Genomic DNA, 22,863 nt, shown 5'->3' with positions numbered 1-22,863 from the left:
AAAAATAACAGCATACTGGTATGGAACGACATGAGGGTGAATAAATAATTACAGATTTTTTATTTTTGGCTAAGTATTCCTTTAAATATTTACCCCGTGTTCTGATTTCCGAATTGTCAAAAAAAAAAAAAAAGCAAACAAGCTACTCGCACTTAAAGCATTTGTGTGTGTTTTATATATGAGTTTAATATTAGACATCAAATAAATGTTAGCTGTATACTGACAATCACTTTGTTAGTCTGAATCTCTGAATCACTTCTAATACTGAAGTGTCTGATGATGATCCATGATCCTGTTTTCTTTTTTGCTGTCTTATACAGTTTAAGTGTATTTTATTAGGAGTAGTCCAGATTTCAATGATTCCTCTGTTCATCAGATTGAGCAATAATTTCTCCTGGTGACCTTGAGAGAGTTTTTGCTTTGTAGTAGATTAGACAACCAATGAATGGAGTTATTCACATCCCCTTACATTTTTTTATTATTGTCTTGTAATAGGTTATTTCACATTTTGTTAAATTGGAGACAACTATAAGCACTATCTAGTCATGTGCATTCCATAAAACATTCCATCTAAAGCTATCAGAAAGACCTTAAAATCTCACAGCACATGTTCTTTTGTCTTGAGCACATACCAAAGTCATTCTGTGACAGGCCTTTATTCAGCGAGCCCTCAAAATACCTGACTGGTTGGCAAGGGCACAGATGATGTCAGCCTCCGGTTTTAAGAAAGCTGGCAAGATTCAGAGTTAATTGTCTTGGGTTGAGCAAAGTCCAAGAGTAGATGCTTCTTTTGAAATGAATCATGGTTTAAAAGACTATTTATCCCCTAGAATCTTTTTAGCTTGCAGTTTTAAATCCATGGCATTAGTATGGAAGCCGGTTTCCACCACTTTATTTCTTGTATTTGTGACATGGTATCACACAATGTTACTTTTATATCTCACAAGCGACTGTTTCTCATAATTGCAACTTTATCTCTCACAATGTGACTTGACTTTATATTTTAAAACTGCGACTATTTCTCATAACTATGACTTTATCACTCACAATGTGGATTTATATCTCACAATTGTGGCTTTTTCCGCATAATTATGACTATATCTCACAATGCTAGTTTTATATCTCACAATCGACTTTACTTAATAGCAATTTTATATAACACAATGTGGTTATCTCACAATGTCACTTTATAACTTGCAGTGTGACTTTATTTCTTTCTTTTAATTTTGACTTTTTAAACTTTATCCCACCATTACCATTTTATTTGTTTAATCTGATGCAAAAACAAGCTTCCATAAATTAATGCTAACAGTGTGCCTGAACTCTCAAGTCAGATGAATCTGATACTAGTGCAAACCCATGTAAACATACCAAATAAAACAAACAAGTTTTTCTTTTACCTCAATGAGTAGCTTTTAATTCACAGTTTTATTAGATGACACTGCTATCTTTTCTAGCCACCGAGTTGACATAGCCTACAGAAACTGCCAAATGCCAGTGATTGAAGGCTAGATTTTGGTATTTGAGGCTGTTGACAAGGCCACAAATATTTAGGGATGTATTTGTGTAAATTTGGAGGCAGGTCTAGCGGCATTTCATTTCCACTGGATTGGGCTCAAATTCAAAATATAGTTAAAGACAGTAAGTGAATGGATGTCTTTTGGAAGAGTGAGAGGCTGAAGGGCCACTTCTTTTGGTCTCTGAGAGATGAATGGTAGTGCCAACTGGCATGCTGTTTTTCTCTTCTGTCTGTGTTCAGGACCCCCCTTCCCTCTTCCCCCTTCCCAAGAGGCTATCAAGGGTGTGCATTATTAGACCCATGCAGAGTGTCTGAGTGGGCTGTGGAAAGCAGGAATGGAGGACTACATTACTGTTAATAACAGGGTAATTCAGCACAGTGGGCTTTTATGGCCTGGATGGGCTGGAGTTCACAGCCCCCTCCATTTACTGAAGTTGTGCTTTATTACGGGGTCTAAAAACCTTGGCCGAAGTACGTGATTAAACCAAACCCAATCTCCTCCTCCTTCTCTCTTTTGTGGTTTTTCTATCTTGCTTCATGTGATGTCTCTGACCTACATTTCATCAATTGCTGAAAACTGAAAAAAGTAGGCTAATTGCCTTGAGGAATAATTTGAGGTTCCTTTGTATCTTCTTCATTGTTGCTACTGTATCTTCTTACTGTTTACATTAGGCCTGGGATGAATTATCAGGCTTTTCTTAATTCACAAGTATTCATTTTCCCCTTCTTTTGGCTTTCAGTTCTTTTCAAACTGAGATTAACTGTTCTAACAAATGCAACAGTACATTTACTCCATTGCTTTGATGCACAATGTTAAATAACGTCAACATATGAAAATGTGATTTTGCATGCAACTTATTCTCGTTGCTAATCCATGTCCTTGAAGATTTCTTTCTCAATGTTGAACCTGGAGGCCTGTGATGGGATTCCAAAGGGACAATCAGAAATGGATACAGATTACAAGTTGCATTCCACAGGTGCCTCAGTCATATGAAGTCACTTTGGTCTCTGATTGAGGAATGATCCTCTAACGCCTAATTTTGTAAGGTGGATATCTCTGTTTCATAGTGGCTTAACCGTCCTAATCATTACCACACCACCTCATGCAGAAAAAGCTGTCAGAGTCTGAAACAGGGCCCCAGATTTAATCCCATTCGCTGTTAGTGCGGACCCTCTTCTGGCAAACCACCAACAAAATTTTCTCACACCAAGGCTCAACTGTTTTGTGGCCCAGTCAGATTTTTACTTGTCTTGCCAAATATTATTCAAATATGCCATATATTTAAAAATATATATTATTTCATTAAAAACAGATATAAATGTTTTTTTTTATAATTTATTTTAAATAAATAAATATAAATTTTTTGTAAAATATTTATATCAGACGGCTCAAAACTCTGAATTCTTTTACTCCTAAAATAACTGTTGACATCAATGAATAAATATGTCTGAAATCTCGCTTCTTTATATGTGAATACCTCGCCTATTCTCTCTGTCTCCCTCTCTTGCTTTCTCTGCCCACTTCTATTTTTCTTGAACTCGTTTTTTTTCCTGGCCGATGTGCCGGAGGAGCTTTCGTCGGGCTCGGTTAGCCTCTGGCCCTGGAGAAACGCCTAGTTCCTTTTAATGGGAACGCTTCAAATATTTGTGCGGATTATATGGATAGAGGGGTAGGAGGCTGCTCAGCTGGACCACTGGATTTTTCCCTTATTGCTGAAGTAAATGGCAGGCAGAGGAAGTGAGGTCGAAAGTGTGGAAACACTGAGGTGCCGTGTATGTGTTTCTATGATCCTGGTCTTTTGAGAACTTTATGAATAGATTGGCAGGTGATCATTAGGGATGCACCATTATCGGTATCGGCCGATATATGTTAATTTTCAATGTTATCTGAGACACTTCAGATACGCACTCTGTTCCCCATGATGGTTTTGAATTGCTTGAAATATGATTGGAATCACTTCAAAAAAAGAAAATACAGTTAAGTGCAACATGCAAATCTGTCATATAAGCTTCATAAAATTATAATGATAACATCATTATAATTGTGTGCTTGGGTCATGGATTTTAATGGTGAGACTTGTTTTTGTAATCAGGCTCTCAAAAATTATCAAAAAAATTGGATTTAGATTTATCGGCCAATATATCGGTTATCGGCTTTCAGATACAAAGAATTATCGGTTATCGGTATCATCCAAAATGTTCATATTACTGCATCCCTAGTGATAATCCTTCAGCAGCTTTTTACATATTTAGGATGCTTCCAGCTACACATACAGTTTATATGAATACAATATAAAAACACATTGCAGTGTGTAATTCCACCACCACTAGTGGCACGAAATGGAACTGCCGAAATAATTGTTTCCAAACAGGTTTCCAGGGTTTTCTGTGTTGCTTTGAACCTTGTTACAAGTCACAATGATTATTTAGCGTTTTCTTAACATTTTGTTCAAACTTGTAATTGATCGGGAAGAATATCAACTAAAAGAAATATTTATCTAAACTAAACTTTATCTAAACTATAAAAGTAATCTGTAATGTTTACTTTTTTTTTGTAATGAATATTTACCATTACATTTAAAAATATATATATATATATAAAAAATTGTATACAGTACTTATTATTTTTTCTAAAATCTTTAGTTTTGTGAACAACTTATTTGTCATTAACTGATTAATTGTAAAGGTCTGATAATGATTCATTCAGAAACTTGATATTGCTACTTCTGTTATGAACTCTCAAAGAGTTCTAGGTCATACAGGTATGCCAAGATTTTCATTGACATATGGATCACATGATACTTCCATGGTGCTTTTTGTGTCCTTTTAGAAACTTTAGTCATTAATTGTAATCGCATAGAAAAGAGCATGGAAAAAGGTCTTCAAATTTTCCCATTTTGATTTCCATTTAAGAAAGAATTACAAAAGAGCAAGGAAATTAAGTCAAATCCTTTATTTGTCCTTTTGTCTTGAGAAATACATAAGTGCTTCATTCTTGCACTGAGAAGTGCTCGTCCTTAAAGGCAATAGGTGCTCGGAAACCTTAATTTCTAGCTTATTTGCTGAGTCATATCGGTTCCAGGAGGCCCTGTATAGTCTGCTGTTAATTGCACTATAGGCAACTGGTTGTTTTTGAACAGGGTCCAAGTATGCAAGGCAAGGAGGTAAACGCTACCTGTCAACAATGGGTCTTCTCTCTGTAATTTTCTTCCTCTCAGTTTTTCTCTCCCTTTGTGTTTTTATGAGACTTCATAGTGTGATATTCCATAAATAGGCTGGTAGTGAACAGTCAAATAAAGTTGGTTAGAGTCCGCATGTTAAAACTCCACAGACCCAGGAGAGACTGCATGGGGCCGGGATCAAGGTTTATAAGACGCTTGGGAGTAAATAAAGAGTAGAGCGATGTGCTAGTTCAACTCAGAGGTCTGATACTGCTTTAAACTTCAACTTTCCCTACAGACAAGCATTTGTTATGATGGTCTGTTCAGGAGTTGTGACGATTAACCTGCAGAGGTTAGGTTTGTTCATTCATTTGCCAGAGCAGGGGCCTGAATCTACAGTACTCCTCACTTGCTCTCTCTGCCAGAGACTTTAGTCAGGATAGACACTATACAGTTTTTAATTAGTTACAAATGGAAATGAGGCTGTGAGGGATTGAAGCGGAGGTCAGATTTGGGAGGTGGGTGAATCAGATAATCCAGTAGCTATGTTGTTTATGTTGTTTAGAATCCAGTATTCCATAAGTCTTTTCTTCTGTCCAAACATACCATACCTTTTTTAAATAATTATTTGATTTTTACGTACGCCAGGTGACCTGTTAACGCGAAAAACTGTTTCCATTGCAGTTTTGCAAAATATTCCTTTTTCAAATTGCTTGAAAAAACACCTCATGTGAGCGTAAAGACTTTTTTGCAATATATGGGAGTTTTTGCTACATTGACGTGCTTCCATTGGGCATATTTTCAATTTGCGCAATTTGAAGGGTAATGGAAACGCAGCTAGTGATAATCTTGGTAGTTGGACAAACTGTTCCAATAAAATACTTTGTTTGAGGTGTAATAAGGATATATTTCTTCTTAGAGTTTAACACGATTTTAAAAACATGAGTAATTCATTTCAAATTGGTTTAAAACATGCAGTGGGCTTGACTGTAGATTAAAACTCATGGTACCACTTCTAGTCATTCTACTGACTAGAAGTAATTTTGCAACTACATGTAAAACTACCTGGAAACTCTCTACTTAATAACTGCTAACACTTTATTTTCCTTTCACTTTGTCAACCAAACTTATTTTCAGGCAGCAACTACACTTTTTAAATTTAAAATTTTTGAGAATAGAACATATTTTGTTTGTATCTATCCAGTTGTACAGAATTGGTGATGTCTGTGTGTGCTGGGATGACTACTCATGATATAATCTTTCCCTTACTCAATGTTGTTGTATCTTTAAACGTACAGTATGGAATTTTTTTCGCCACTAGGGGTCGCTAACCTATTTACAATAACAAAGGCGTAGTTTGATGACGCAACATTTGCTAAGAATTATGGATCTTGTCGTCAACGTCAAGCCGACCGATCTAATCTATGGATCTAATAATGTTTATGGATGACTGAATACATCGATGCTTTTATCATGACTGTGATATGAAGCAGTTCGGGATTGCTAAGAGACAGCTATCAGCTCCACACGCGACGCGATATGGACATTTCATTCTACTGAACTAACGTTACACGCGAGTGCAGAATTACTACTCACAGTCACAGGTCAGTTTATTAGACAAATTAAACTTGTGAGGTAACGCAGCACTGTTTCACTTGGTCTAACATTACACTATCACACTAAACTGTATTTGAATGTGTTGAAATGTATGTGTTAGTTTGTCTGTATGAGACTAGCAGTAAGCTAGATCAACATTAGAATAACATACAGATCAAATTCTAACATTTCATCATGTTGAGCTATATAACATTGATTAGTTTTATGTAAATGTGCTCACCTGTTTAATAAAGTACATGTAGAAGCGGTCGAAGTCTCGGACGTGGAGCTCTCGTTTATATACTGTCTATGGGAGCTCTAGGCATCTCGAAAACACCGCGCTGATATTGATTCTCGTTTTAGTTCTCCTTTTGTATCCAAAGTCTGCTTGCCATGGTCCATAATGTTTGAACGAAACAACAACAGCGTGCAAATAGACATTGCGAACTACCGTCAGTCGCTTTGGTTACTATCAGAGGGCTCTGGTTCATAGCTCTGGTTGCCATGGCAGTACGAGCGGAAACCAGGGACAACGCGGATATGACGCCATTGACGGCGACAAAACGGAAATAAAGAAACAGGACGTTTCTCGAATTAAATTACAAATTTCTCCTGGTTTGAAAGTTGTTGGAAACAGTCGGGATAATGTAAGTACACAACTAAAAAAATATATATAACTTAGATATAGTGATTTTTGCTATTTTTAAAGCAAAAAAGTTACATATTGTGGCTTTAATAGGCACTGAACAGCAGCTTGCCTCTATATAAAAGATGGAAGCATAATCCTGATTGTAACAAAAAGTTAAAGTTTTAAAGGGGTACAATTAAACTGAAATGTGTGCACTGGGACTAACTAAAATTTTAATGGAGCATACTCATAAAAAATATAATAGATTGCCAATGCCATTTTAAATGGTGTGTTTTTTTTATCGATTAAAGGTAGGGTAGGTAATCCTGTTCAGAAACACTTTTTTTTATACTGGGTGAAATGGTCCTTCCATCCTGATAGTAGTCAATACATTATGTGTTTAGAAAAAGGAATGAAAAAAATCAGACCTCTGTAGCAGCTGCAGGACAGTAAAAACTCTGACCAATCACTGCCATTCGGTGCGAATGTAAAGAACCAATCAGATGCCTTCATGTCTCGTGCCCGCCCCGAGCCCCACTGCGCGCGCTGCCCTGCGTGCACTCATCACATGTCACCGTTCCCGGAAATATTCAGCTCAAAGCACCTGCATATGCAGTCAGCGAAGGCAAACAAGGCAAAAACTACTTCCTCGGACCCTGCCCGCACTCTTGAACGACCTCGTCTGCTTCGCCCTCAACCCCGGACCTGTCCTCGAGCCGACGATGCGGTACTTTTCTCCGGACTCGGAGTGTACGTTAGTCTTCATTAGAGTCAACAATGTTTTCATCATGGAAACTCTTACATGCAAAACACCGTATATGTTATGAATCTTACACGAAATTCATCTTCATCACAGTGTAACTGATGGTAATGGAAAAACGTGTATCAATGCAACCTGTTTTTAGTTTTGCCTTATAAATATAGCTCGTTACCGAATGAAACTTTACCATTATCGATATGCTAGCTTGATAGTGAGTACTAAAAGAAATCTTATTTGTTTATATTCATAGTGATAAAGTTAGGTATTTTATTACATGTGATTCTGACATGATGTCACTGTATGTACTGCGCTCCTTCCTCTCCACTCGTCTCAGGTAATAAATGCGTCTTGTTCCAGCCTGAGCGTTTGGCGTCGCGCGTTCATGTGTTTTGGGGGCGTGGCTTTGGAAGGAGCTCAGAAGGGAGGGGGTGGAGTGAATGGAAATAATGAGCTGTGTTTATTGCAGATTAAAAGGTCTACAGTCACTCGATTTTTTAATTTTCTTTTTCAGAGTACTTACATTTTAATTATGTATTGGTATATAAAGACAGTTTAAACAAATTTGGAATGTTTTTTTTTTAGAAAAATGATTACCTACCCTACCTTTAATTCATGAATTATTGTAAATAATAAATACATTTTGTAACAGATTTATATATATTTTAAGTTCTTCCAATTTAACAGAACTTTGTTGCAGATTGCCAATGCCCAAATTAAAATTCTTAGCTTATCGACTGATATTGTCAGTGCAACAGTGTTTTATTTGTGTTCTTATGTAACAGAGCGGCTGTGAAAGGTCTGTTCATGGTTGTGAAATTGTAAAGTCAGGATAATTTGTCTTGGATAAGCAAAATGAGACTGTCTGTGTCTTTGGCTGGTGTTACGTGGCCGATGTTGGAGACACTTTCTCCTTTTGGCCCCAAACAGATCTCAGGTTGCAGGGGCTATTCTGTTTCACAAAGCTGGGCACGTTTGTCTGGGTAACTCAAATCATTGGGCCGTGAGCTGTGGAAAAAGACTGAGTCATCCGGCTGCAGATCTGCGCTCTGGGAAACGGCGTGGACACCAGTGCAGGATGATACACTCTATGTCAGCCGTACTGTATGTGCTAGCTAGACCATCCACAGCCATGTAGTCGCTTGGCAGGCACCCACACGCTGAAATTCTCACAGTATTAAGCCAAGACGTAAAGCCAAGACATACAGCTTCACCCTCAGAATCCAGTTCTCCTGCACTTTTCTCTGGATTGCTCCAGAAATGCAAAAACTGGATTCCTCTGGGTATCTCATAGACTTACTGTTTAATTTGATAATGAGCATGTAGGGTGCTGTAGAGTAAGGTTATGGTTAGTAGCCAGGCTAATGTTACTGGTGAGGAAAGCGCAAGTTCATTATGAAATAGATCCAGTTACTCATTAGCTTCAACAGCAGAAAGATTAAGTTGCATGATGTTGTCTGTCAAGTTCCTTTAGTAAAAGCCATGCTGACACATACTGTCTTTGGCCCAGTCATGTGTCCATATGTTGTATTTAGAAATGCCATGAATTTTTTTCAGACAACCTTTTAGACAAATTGGTAAAATGTTTAACACTTTTATCACTGTATACAGTATTATCATTGTATTACATTACAAAATAGGTTAAAGATAAACTTTATTGTTCTTGATGACAAATGTTAGTGACTTTTTTTTTATATCTGGATTTATATATTTGGCCATCACATTAAAAATAACATTTAAATTGGACAATATTTAGAGCTTTGGGGCCTCATTTATGATTTATAAAGATTTATCTTAGAGTGTGCATACACTAAAATCCTCGCCAGCGTTCATATTTATTAAAACGGTCTTTGATGTGGAAAAGTGCTTAGCATCAAATCAGGGTCTGAGCACACATATACGCACTTTTCCCTGTGGCAGAAAGTCGGAGTATTGCGGGTATTTGGAAATCCAAGCACTTCTTGCCACTCACCAGGTAAAAGGATTTGGACGTTGACTGGTGCTCTTTTATATGTTAATGACATTAATTAGGTGACGTTTACAAAGCGGAGATCGGAAGTCATTCAGCTGCGCACATTTTCAAGATCATTTGCGATTTATAACTTTTTGTGTGCCTACGTAAGTTCTCTAAATCACATGTACATGAAAAATGATCGTAAGATCAAATGTGAACCAGAAAGTATTTTGAAAGTGTCCACAATGATACAAGCATGCATGTTAATGTTAGAGGTACACACTATTACCGATTATGTCTCCTCTGGCCTAAACAATGTCCTTCAAGTCTGTGTGCTATATCGCTACAGTGTTTTTAAGTGTGTAGCAGGGCATTTTGAAGACTGCTGGTAGGTAGTCACTAATGGAGATGCCTCCATCTGTGGCATGCTGCCAGCTAGACCATCAAACTTTCATTGTGTAACTCACACAATGCTACATTTGTTTACAGGTCTCACTCTTTGCGTCCTGCTTTTGGGAAGCACTGTCATACGCTGTAGGTTTGAGGAAGTGAATCTTCTAGAGAAATCATATCTTTTCTCCCATCTCCATGAGTTTCTGTTTTGTCTGCATTTCTTTATTGTGTTGCATCTTGTCCACTCTGTTTATCTCATGTCTGGTAAATGGAGACTTCAACCCACATGGATGTTACTACAGAGTCGCTGTCGTTACGGATTGTGGTTGGTCGACTTGTTCTAAAGCTGAACGTTAAGCATCCATCTTCATCTATCCTCCAACTCAAATGCAGCTGCATCTCATTCCATTGTGTGTTTACTTCCAGTTATTCATGAGACAGACAGTTCCTCTGTTCATCTGGCCTGATAATCTATGGAAAATAGGGGGTTGGGTCTGTGCCCGTACTTGTCTGTCACTTTTTATATGGATGACGTGACCTACATGTCATTCCCGCAGCCACCTCTGCTCTAGGGGTCAGGAAAGTCCAGACGCCATCTGACCCTTTCTTCACAACAGGGCTCTCTTCGCCCCCTTAGTCTGTCCAGTTTCTCTTTCCCCTGAGCCTCCTGGCAGTTAGTATTAGGTCACAGGAAGTCGGCTGGGTCTTTACTGTCTTTTGGAGCTCAAGGCCACACATGGCTCCGCTCCCTCAAGACTTTAGTATCTTAAATCACTTAACCTAAATATAAGAGCAGATGCAACACACAGCATCAGTCTACTGATGTAAACAGAGGTGCTGTGGAACATTCACCTTCACAAGTGTATATAAATATGGCTGGTTGCATTGTGGCCTATCAAAATGCTCTCCTATCCTGTATATGGAGTTCCAAATGAGAGCTTGTTTATCTAATCATCAGTCATAACATGAGGCTGTTTAGCCTACTCCTGTGACAACTCATCTAGCATCACTCCCTCACTTCAACACAAACTTTAGGGTGTGTTCACACTTGGCAGATTTTGTTAGATTAAAACGAGCTCTGGTTTTCATTTGGAAAAGTGCGAGGGCTGCCATCCGAGCCCTGGTGCACACCAAACAAGCTGAAAATATGGGTCTCAGTCCGCTTCCAAATGAACTCTGGTGCGTTTCGGCTTGAATGCAACATGGATCAAAGACATCTTAACGAAACAAATACGGGATGTAATGTCACAAGATGAATGCTCAAGCACACCTGGTTCTTCTCGTCAAAGTTCTCAAATGGTTAAAAATACCATCATATGTGACCAGTCCTACTCGACCCGCTCTGAGTGAGATTCGAAACTGGGTCTCCGGCGTGGAAGGCGGGCACGCTAACAAGATTGCTGGTGGCGCATCCGCCTCCCAGGCTGGAGACCCCAGTTCGAATCCCGCTCGGAGCTGGTCGAGGAGGACTGATTTCATTTGGTGCCTTGACCATTTGGTGCCTAGTGAGGTTTAGGGGGGTGAGTGTAATGGACGTAGGCCAGTAAGAGCTGTGTGTGTAAACCTCACTCCCCTGATCTCAAGAGGCGCTCTAGCGACTGACGTTAGATGTTGCAGTTAAAAATGTAACCAGTAATTTAAATATCACAATATAAGTATTGTAGCCTGACTACTTTACCTAAGGCAAATTATGCAATTAATTTGTAATTTAATCAAATTTTTTATGATTCATTAAATGATTCAGTAATATCTTTTAAATGAATTCAGAGGATGTTTTTATGCATTAAGAAATAAGTGAATCGCAGCAAAGACATTAAAAGTTTAGCTTCTTTTTTTTAATATATATATATATTTTTATATTCCTGTTAACTTTGCTTATTTATTCAGGTTTCTGCTTTATGATCATTTGTTTTTGTGTTTGTTCCTCAGGAGAGGAAAGAAGCACAGTATTGTCCTGAGAACACAGCTGTCTGTCAGAGTCCATGCCTGCATAGGTGAGTAACTAGATACTGTTTTCATTTAAATGAACTATGAATGGCGAGAAAAACATTTAATACTCCATCTTCACCTATTTAAATTTATTGCTCAGTCAGCAGATTCTAGCTGCATCAGATTGTTTAGGAATAATTTTCTCATTTGTTGCTTGTTGAATGACGGATGTGTAAATTATACTTACTGAGGCCCTTGCTTGATTTTTACTGTGTGGTAAAGATTTCCTGTTGTTAATATGCCCTCACGCCGCAACATTTATGATTTAGTTTAAACTTGTTCCATGCTTGATTTCTCAATCAATATAAAACAGCTAATGCAGCAACTTTATATGAATGCCAGGGTAGTGCCACACACACACACACACACACACACACACACACACACACACGCCCCTATGGAAAAAACATATTGGAGTTTAAAACATTTTAAATTTAATTCCATTTTGGCTGAAGAGGGAACGTTTATACGACACAGATGTACTAATAAAGGAAAAGTTTTTCCTTTGTGTTTTTTGTGAACAGACGACAACGTTGTCAAATGTTGTCAAAATGTCACAGATCCCATGGACATGAAAACGACTAAAATGCTGTATGCTCTATGCTGCCAGGCCAGTAGTTGGCGATGTCACTTTGTAAAAAAAAAACACTACGCGCATATAGACATGAACATGTTATATGCATGCGCATGATGTCACCAAGTTTTACAAATTTGCGTTTTTGTTGTTTACATGGAGAAGATAACAGAATTTGATTTCAGAATCTTCACTTTAAAATCAGTTTTCAAAAGCTTGCATTTTCAGGCCCCCAAAACACTGTTGTCATTTAAATGAACGGCCAAAACGCATAAAAAGTTGTAAAAATGTTTGTGTTTAGTTTCAAAAACACTAAAAAATGTATCATGTAACATCTATCACATTAATTGTCTTACGTAGTTACTGTATATTTCTTCACAGTCTAATTGTTTATCTCATGTCCCTAAACCCTGTTGACAGAATCAGGCTTCATTACCCCCATAAGCCTTATCCCAGATTAACATCTGTGTCATTGTGTGGAAGCAGGACGGCTACGGCTGTCTATGCATCACGAAGGATTAAGTGTCACAGACAGCACCCTCAAAAACCATTAAGGATAAAAACTGTGTAGTTTCTCTGGAATTGTAGTATTCATGTAACTTACTTCAGGGGTTTATGTTACCTTGGTGATTTGTAGTCTCAGACTGCACAACCATAAACTGTATATTGACCGTCTGATGCATGTTGGACATAAAATTTGGTTTTACCGGTGCACTTGGAATTTACCTGGCTGCTACAATTGCTGGGTTTCCATCCATCCATGTATTATTTATTTATTTTTTATAAAAATGTGATGTCTCAGTATCCAATAGTATGCCATCGTTTTACAGCAATTGTCTGTAAAACGGAATACAGAAAACGTACATACAGAAAACTGTTGCTGTGACTTCTTCAGTGGCTACAACTTTCCTTTCTATTTTTATTTGGCAGCAGTTTTACAATGTCTGTGAATGTATTGACAGTAGTAAGTCTTGATACTTGCTCTGCAACAGCAGCAGTGTAGCAGATCAAGTTTTTTTCTTTTTCTTGTTTGAATAGGCGGTTCTGGAATAATCTGCAGTGTGGTGCAAGGATGCTGTCAAAACCCCACCCCCTGGTCCCATCGATATTTTCCTATGGAGTTTTATTATGGGCTTTTTGAGGATGAGTAAAATAAAGCTTGTGGTGACACATTATGTTCTGCAATGTAAATTACACCCACCCATACCGAAAATGTGATATTTGAAGCTTATGTTTTAAAAAAAAGAAACTAGATAAGACAGTTAAAATGTAGAACAAAACGTCAAAGTATTGATAAGTTTACCACAAGCTTTATTTCATATACTGAAAAAAAAACCCCAAAAACATTATAAAATCCCATTGGAAAATCTTGAAGGAACCATCGGCAAATCAGTCTTCTGATTCCACTCTGTGTGGACCAGACTTCATGCCGACAGTCAAATGTCTCAGTGATTCACTGCCGTTGTCTACAGGAACTGGTAGTCAGTGTTTAAGACAAGTGTGTGTCTGTAGCGAGCAGTATAAAGTTAGTGGCGTGCTGCACTGCAGCCAAGCACACGTGGCTCGTGCAGTTTTCCCTCTCCAGACTGCAGAGGAAAATTTAACCGTCAGCCTGCAAAAGCCATTAAGCTCAGAACTGTCAGATTTTAATTTGTACGTTTCGCAAAAAGTGTTATTTAAGGGTACCAGGGACAAAAACTGCCCTAAGAAAGAAGTGCAGTTATCTCTCGCAGTCAACTCAAGCGTTGATGCTATTTACTGATGCTGCATGCCTGACGCATTGCAGAAGCATTTGGAAACTCCAAAGCTGTTCTGCTAGGGGTATTTGGGTCCAAAAATAAAGTTGCTGAAACTCCTGGCAAGGTCTGAGAATCTGTTGAGAGAGATTTTACGAACCAGACCTGCTCAGACACCTGCCCTTGAGTAGTTTTCCCCTTTCGTTGGAAGCCTTTCTCGCAATTTGCGAACCGTGAAAGAGGGCAGCAGCTTAGCACAAGTGCCTCTTGTAGCAAACCCTTCCGAGAAGCTTCACCTATCAACAGCTCTGAACGGTGGCTTCAAAAACACGCCATTGATTTATGTCTTGATAACATACTTTGTCTTTGTGGAGTCAATGTTCCGTATCTACGATTTAAACCCGTATGGAAAGTGCAGCTTGATAAGAGAACCACTATGCTCTGCAGATGTTGCCTTGCCTCTACAGCTTGTTGAATGTTTTCCTGCCATTCTATCCTCTGTCCCGGGACCTGTCCTAGACCACGCTGCATTCCTCCTAGCGATGATGGGATCGCTTTTCTGACCAGCTGTGTGCTTGTGTGATTGAAGGCCTATCTGGGTCAAAGGTGGGACCTGTGTGTGGGAGGTAAGAGTCGGGCGAGACTCTCTCTCGCTCTCTAAGCGGATGACCCAAGATGACAGCTGCTTGTCTTTAGGCTTAAAAAGCATCTCTCGGTTTATGTGTTGATGAAAGAGAGGGGAAAAACCATTCATGATTTAGGCAGCTTTTAGAGTTGACTTTGAGCAGCACTGCTCAAGTTTTATCATTAATTTTTTTAATTTTTTTATGTCAGTGTTAGTATTTTTCACGTGTTTTAATAGTATTTAATTTGAATTACGTTTTTTATTTATATTGTCATTTTCATTTTATTTTTAGTTTATTCTTATGCACTTTTTTCATTTCATTTATTATTATTTTTAGATATCTATATTTAACTGCAGGCTTGGAGTTAAAATCGACTGGAGTTCATGGTCTATCATGCATAATTTGAGCAGAGGCAATAATAATGACCAAAGTCTGTGAACTATCATAATTCATGTCAAATAATTTGTATGTTGATCCAATTATCCTGATCCCAATTTTCCACCAATATTTTGGAAACTGGGCCTTTCAACCCCCTGCACAGAATTTTTAGCTCAGTCTTAATGAAAAGCTAATCTAAAACAGTTATTATCCTAGATGGCTATAGTGTCGCCGTCCAACATTTATTTGTTAAAGTAACTTCATGTATAGAGAGATGCATTTACCATAAACATTAGCCATCTGCAGCATCTTCAATGACATCTGGCTGTGCTGGCCCTTTATCTCTAGCTTGATGAAAGGAATGAATTCAAAACCACTGTGCTGCTGCTATTCATAGCAGGACTGAACACACTGCCCTGCTATAAATCAACTCACCAGAGTGAGCTGTCAACAGACCTGATGACACAACGCCATGAGAACTATTTTCCTGCACTTGTCTGGGATCATTAGTGAAAGCTGTTGCACTTGTGCATTTAAGCCTGATTTATATTTTCCATGTCCATGCTGACCACTTCATTAAATTACACGAGTGGTTGGCTACTGCTGTGCCCAGTATGGTTTCTATGACCTCCATGTTTTGACTGTCCATCACTATTATTATGGGAAGTTACATGTGTCAACTGTGTAAGCATGAGTCTAATGGCTTCTAGAACATGGGTTTTCAAACTTTTTTGGTGCCTAGGACTCCCAAATCTTAAATCTTATATAGGCTATATAAAATGAGTATATATACCATTAGTATATATATTAGTAGTATATATATTAGTATATATTACAAAAGTAGCCTAATACTGTGTGAGAAAAATGTGATATTATTAAGACAACAAAATTAATTGTTTCCAAAGTTAAGTTTTGGGCTTTTACATTTTCATCAAAATGTTAAAATATTATCTATCTGGAAATTTTAGTTTTTCAGTTGAAAGTGTGTGTGAGATCAACACTTTACATTTATATGATTTAATAAATTGATTAAATATCAATATTATACAATTTTGAAAATGTGTGTGTGTGTATATACACGTCATTCACAATAGAGGTGGATGGAGTTATGAGGTTTGACTGACAGTTTGAGGAGTTTACGCGGTTTAGTCACAAGCTCTTTTTAATACTTTTCATTGTTTAAATATTTGCAAAACCCACAGACAGACGTAAAATGTGACCAATAGAAATGATTTATGGGGGGAAAAGACGAAATATGGAGCTGCAAGGTTTCTACTCGACAGCGACGATATACAAGTAAACCTATGAGCCTAATTTACATAGATAAGAGGTATGTTTGTACTGTAACAAGTGACAATTACTTATTTTAAATGCAACACAATGTTATTTAGCACATTTAGCATCTAAACTAGACTGTTGGTGGTTATTGCTGAAATACTGCACCGAAAAGTTGCTTAGTGTTTTGTGAGCAGTTTCTTTTTCTCTCTTTGCAACCGATGAGAACGGTTTGTCTACCTTTTCTTCAAATTGCAACCATATGATCATCCAAATTTAAACAGGACTTCCTGAATGCGGTGGCTTTAAGGTCCAAGAGTTAAACATCAGAGGAAGCTGCTTATAAATAATCTGTTTATTCATAAACATGAATGATGAGTCTTTTAGGTCCTTATACGTAATGCCTGTCATTTAGCGCGTTTGCGGAGAACCTCAGCGGTCAGTGGCAGTGAGATTTAGCGGTGTGGTAATGTACACAACATAGCTCATGGTTGCTGCAGTAGTTTTGAAAAGCACCAATCACCATCAGATGGCTAATTTTCAGAGCCCAGAAACCCCCGCGCTGCCTGCGAGTAAACCGTGGCTTTCCGACAGGGCATAATCCAGATGCCTTAATCATAGTTATTTACTATCACAAACATTTGGCTGTGGAGGAGATACTTGTTGGGCTGATGGAAAGCCTGAGATCTGGTGCTCTTAGTTTTTTTTTTTAGCCGGATGAGCTAATGGTTTATTAAGGTTCGCAGGGTCGGTGTAGATCTTGACGCTGATTTGCTATAATCAATGTGTCTTGCTGTATAATGTGAAAACAAGGCCAGACTCCTGATTAAACTTAACGATGCCAATGTGTGGTCCCAATAAAACTGGTCTCCGTTTATTACCATTAGCCCTCATACAAATAAGGGCATAATGAATTTTCAAACATGTGAAATAAATCTTAAGTAATGGTCTCGCACAGGGTTCTGGGGGCATTTGTAACTAGCAGAACCCTAAACAGCCCTGATTGTGAGGTGACTTGAGTGGCAAAGTTTCACTAGCGAACTCGCCCCAATCCCCACCCAAGAGTAATATTTAATGGCGCGTTGCGGTTGTGCCCAAATTATAGACATAAAAGTTAATGAAGGTTGGAGTTGTTTACTTAGTTTTTTGAGCTTCCAGAGTAAATCACTAAATTAGGTCTGGGTTTTGAATAAGGTATGAATATGGTAGGGTTAATTAGTTCTTCATTAGCCATAGAATGCATATGTATGATACACGTGTGCTCACTGTTTATCCGATATGGATACCCAACGTCAATATCTAGAGACGTGGATGTAAATATTATTCCGTTTCACAATTAATAAAACGTACAGTTAGCAAATGAGGCAAAACAAAAAATAATTTACACAAGTCAGTACAAACAACGTTTTTTTCCTATACATTTTTTTAATAGCTTTTACAGTGGCGAATGGTTACTTATTTAACCAGATATGCTGAGTGCTCAAGACACTCTCAAAGACACAGATCTAAACCAGAGATGACAAATTAGAAACACCATGGCAGGTGTCGATTTAAATGTATGCCGGAAGTATTTTTTTTTTATTAAGAATTAAAAATAAGTATAATTTAATAAATATAAGTATTATAAATAAAATATAATAAATACATAATACTTATAATGTCATAAATAGATTATGCTTACAGTGTAATATAGTAAGTATATTAAACTCATATTATATAATATCATATAAAATATAAAAATAAGTGGTCTATTATAAATAAAAGTGTTCTTTATAAAAAGTTGAAATAATGCAAATTGAGTATGTCTAACTTTAAACAAATTTCCCTATGGAGAAAATGAAATACTATGAATTTTTTCTTGTTTTCATTTGATTTAGGGTACGTTTACACGACAACGATGTACTAAAAGCGGAAACGTTTTTCCTTTGCGTTTTTCGCGTACGACAACGTTGTCAAAACGATTCCCATTCACACGGATCCACAAAAAAACGACTTAAAACGTTGCATTATTCATGTCAGGCTAGTAGTTGGTGATGTCACATAAAGAAACACTATACGTGCCTATAGAATGAATACGCATGCGCATAACCTCAACGGTTTCACAAATTCACATTTTTATCATTTACACAGAAATCATAACGTATAATTTTCAAAAACTTGCACTTTGAAACCCATTTTTAAAAGTTGCGTTTTCAGGCCCTGAAAACACCGGGTAAATGAACAGCCAAAACACATACAAAGTTTTCCATTTTTAGTTGTAAACGTTGTGTAAATGATCCCTCAGTCTAGTTAGTTTTTATAAAATATTTTTGGTGGTTTTCAGTGATCTGATTTACGATGATCTGGCAGCAACAGCAAAAAAATGGCGCTAGGGCAATTCGCCGACAGCTTTCCTTGCGCATGAAATCCCCCATATGCCAGCAAACCAATGAGAATGCGCAACAACAATGACAATGCATTACAACATAAACACCAAAGCCATTGTGGATCCACTTACCTGAAACCCTCCGTAACTGCTACAGATTTGAAGAAAATAAATAAATAGATTTGGCAAATAAATAAATAATGGACAGTTACATACGTATTACCAAAATTTTTTATGTACGTTTTATGTTACACCTCAAATGACGAGGGAATTTATTGTCATTTATAGTGTTAATATTAATTAGCGAGTCCACAAATTCATTCTCTCAAATGGCTTGGGATGAGTACGCAGAGCATTCACAGCTATGGACTTCACGCCCCTGAGATGTTTATCTGTCTACATTTTGTCCATGTTTATGTCTGGCATGTTCTTCCTCCCCACCCACCTTGCAGATAGTTTTTAGTGAATTCTTCCCTCTGTTCATAATGAAACATTGAAATACATTTTTATCAGCGCTTACGTCTTGCTTACAGTTACAGTTAGTGCACCCGATGAGATCACTTAAACTGCCCATTATTTGTGCATGTACCCATATGACATCACTCTGGGCTCTCTGCTGTTTTGACTGCATATACTCACTGAGGTCAGGTAGGACAGGCTGATTTTCAAGAAATGACCCATTGACATCAGAAGTCATGCCACAGAGTAGCAGCTTAACCTACAGTTGCCAAGCTCTTGGCGATTTTTGTCTGTTCAGAGAGCTGTTATGGAAACCCTGTTTGATTTGCAGTTAGCTTTGAGCTATGATTTATGATCCTTTACATTTTACTTGATGAATTTGTCGCTTTTGGCCCATTTTTGATGTTTTGAAAAAGCTTTGAAAGACACTGTGTGTGAGGAGACACTCTCCAAGTTGTAAATTTTCAATAATTCCTTGTGCCTTTCCAAGAAGTAAACAATGTTAGGGCAGGAAAAAGCGGGACAATCTAAGGTCCTAAACTGAGTTCGCCGCTCTTGGGCCAGTCATTGCGGTAACTGCTTTTAAATTACGCTGCGCTGGTCTGTGTACTTTTCCTTTGCTATTTTAATTTTCAATTTTTCATTCCAGGATTGTCATAAAAGCGTGGTTGTGTTGAGCCTTGAGTCTCTGTTTGAGCTAGATTGAAACAGTGAAAGAACCTGCAAAATCTGTCTTCAAGTGTACATTTTCCAGAACTCAGGCCTTATTAGTCTTAGCACTCAAGCAAGTCGAGCTCCTCGACCTCGAACGTTTTTTCTTGTATTGAGAAAAACATTATTCCATCTTTCCGAATGTCCTCCTCAAAACGACGTTCAAATATAAAGCTATGAAATTGCAGATAACTGTCCGCAGTTTCATATCAGCAGGAAACAGTAGTCACCGTGGACAGATGTCTGCTGCAGACATTATCAGAGATATAAATTCTGTGGTGATGTTTCCACCAGCCAGATGTTCAGCGTGAACACTGAAGAGATAATGAAAGACATTCATGTCCAATCTTTCGCAAAATTTCCCTATCGTAGTCGTTTCGCATTCTTGGCATTGTCAAACGCACAAGGAAGACACTTAAAGTAAAGAGGGAATAAAGAAGCCTCATAAAGGTGATGCCTTTTCTGCCTCAGCTGGATTACTGTGTTCTGACAGCCTCAGGCTACTATTTTCTCTCATGTCACAAAAAGTATTCATATCCAGAAAGCTCAAGTCCTACATCTGATGAAGTCAACTCTGACCCAACTTTGAACTCTCACCAGGAACATGAATGAACTGTTTCAGTAATTGAAGTAATTTCAGAGTAAGTACACATATGTCTATTATTCAAGACTTATTGTTTATTGCTAACTGCTATCTGATAAACATCTTCAAAAGAGCGGATTTTAAATGATGAACCATGAGAACATCTGCTGAATATCATTCTAGCATCTGACAGGGAACTTTTTAGAGATGTATTGCAAATGAGAAAATACTCTAAAAATGACGTCTTCCAGATGTAAACACATCGAATAGACATCTGGGTGCAGTGCATGTGCGATTAGGGTTGATAAAATATATTTTTCACTGAGATGGATACGTTTATGTGTGTGAGAAAAAACAGAATGTACAGGGTGAATTCAGTAATCAGTCAGTGTCATTCTTTTCAGCAAAAACATGCAGACTTTCTGTAACTGTAAAAGGCTTAGTATGTACCTTTTTCACAAAACTCAACATTATTTGCTTTTAATAATCCATGTTAGTTTAGGGTGAGGAGAAGTAAAAAATGGAATATTCCATTCTCAAAACAAAATGATCATTTTGATGAGGTTTTCAAACTGGGGGGCACAAACAGTATTGTGGAAAGTTACTGTAATGTATTACAATATCGTTTTATTCCCTAAAAATGTAACTAATTACATTACATAAAAGGAATGTAATGTAATGCGTTTGTAATTACTGGACGATATCATTCTGTTTTCTAAGCGCACTCTGCAGTTTTGTCATCTGCCGCTTAAAGGTGCTCTAAGCGATGTTGGGTGACGTCACTTCTTGTTGACGTTCGAAGTATTGTCAAATAAAACGGAGGCTAGCTCGACCCTCCCTCCTCCTCATCCCGTCCCCTCCCTTCCGTGCTTCCTTGAAACAGTCATGAAATTTAGAAAAAACAAACTGAATTTACCCACCTGTCCAGCAAAAACAGAGCCACCTGAATGTCGGATTGGAAGCCCTTCTGCCGGCGGAGTTTCTGACCATTTTTATTTCCTAACCCCTATTACTATATATGCTATACAAATATCTCTTAACATTACAGGTTATGTTACCTAGTGTAAAACTCTTTTTATTGAAAGTAATGTGCTGTTACTTTTGTACTTTTTGTCTGTTCTCACACATGCATGAGTGTGCATGTCTAAGTGACTACATTATGTAGAATATAGAATATTTGAATGCAGTAGTTTAAGCAAATTAATAAAAAAGTTTAAGCAAATTAATTAAACTGAAAAGTTACATGCATTATTTTTAAAAAAGTAACTAAAATATTAGAATGTCTTACTTTACTTGTTACATCAAAAAAGTAATAGATTACATAATGCATGTTACTTGTAATGCATTACCCCAATACTGTCCACAAATATATGGGATAGTTCTGAGAAAAAATGGTTAAAATAATAAAATAAAAATATGAATAATATGAATAAATACAATAAAATAATAAATTATTAATAATAAAATATTAAAAAGCTCACATTTACAGAAAAATGTCATTGGTTCAATATACCTTTTAAATACGTGTCGACACTGAAAATTAAAAGGAATGAAAATCACAGATTGTTATTGACAGATAAGATAAAAAAGACTATCGTTTTTTGTACTATAGTTTCCAAAATGGTTTCCACATTATTATTTTTCTCATATTCATAACAATAAATAATAATAAATCGGTCTTTATTCATGAAAATATATTGCTGCCTTTATATTTATATAGCTGATGCAATTCATGTTTGTGTGTGTGTTTGTGTGTTTTTATTACTCTTACATTGACTGTCTGTAAGTTACTTGAAAGTGAATGTCTTTAAAGACTTGACTGTTGGGTTGATGGTCACAGACCTCTAGTCTGAACATGTGTAACAATGGATGGATTATGTCCTTTCAGAGAGCGCAGACTGGGAAGCAGAGACTTACAAACAGTTAAATGATGACAGACACATGACATGGTGTATGGCCTATCCACACACACACATAAAAACACATTTGTCCAGACACATTCACAGCATCTCCACCAGACCATCTGGTTTCCATTGTAACCCCCTCTGCGTCCCTCACTGCTTAAAGAGGAAAAGATTAAAACTGTCTACATGTTCATCCGTGGAGGTATTTTTATCTGAGCGTTCAGCAGTAACCTGATTCTGTTTGTCTCACTGGTC

The 22,863-nt window shown here is 37.4% G+C and overlaps 1 protein-coding gene across 5 annotated transcripts in view; it reads left to right on the top strand.

The window, feature by feature from the left end:
- The window catches only part of fhod3b (formin homology 2 domain containing 3b), a 177,347-nt gene that overhangs the window by 16,436 nt on the left and 138,048 nt on the right, over nucleotides 1-22,863 (top strand). For all 5 annotated transcript variants that reach the window (XM_082149959.1, XM_082149960.1, XM_082149961.1 and 2 more), the window contains exon 3: nucleotides 11,938-12,002. In XM_082149959.1, coding sequence (XP_082006085.1) covers nucleotides 11,938-12,002 — 65 coding nt within the window. The remainder of the gene's footprint in view (nucleotides 1-11,937; nucleotides 12,003-22,863) is intronic.

The sequence above is a fragment of the Leuciscus leuciscus genome, assembly GCF_965113295.1.
Source record: "Leuciscus leuciscus genome assembly, chromosome: 20".
NCBI classification, from domain to species: domain Eukaryota; kingdom Metazoa; phylum Chordata; class Actinopteri; order Cypriniformes; family Leuciscidae; genus Leuciscus; species Leuciscus leuciscus.
Note: the sequence above shows the minus strand (reverse complement) of the source record. Positions and strands in the feature narration are given on the sequence as shown.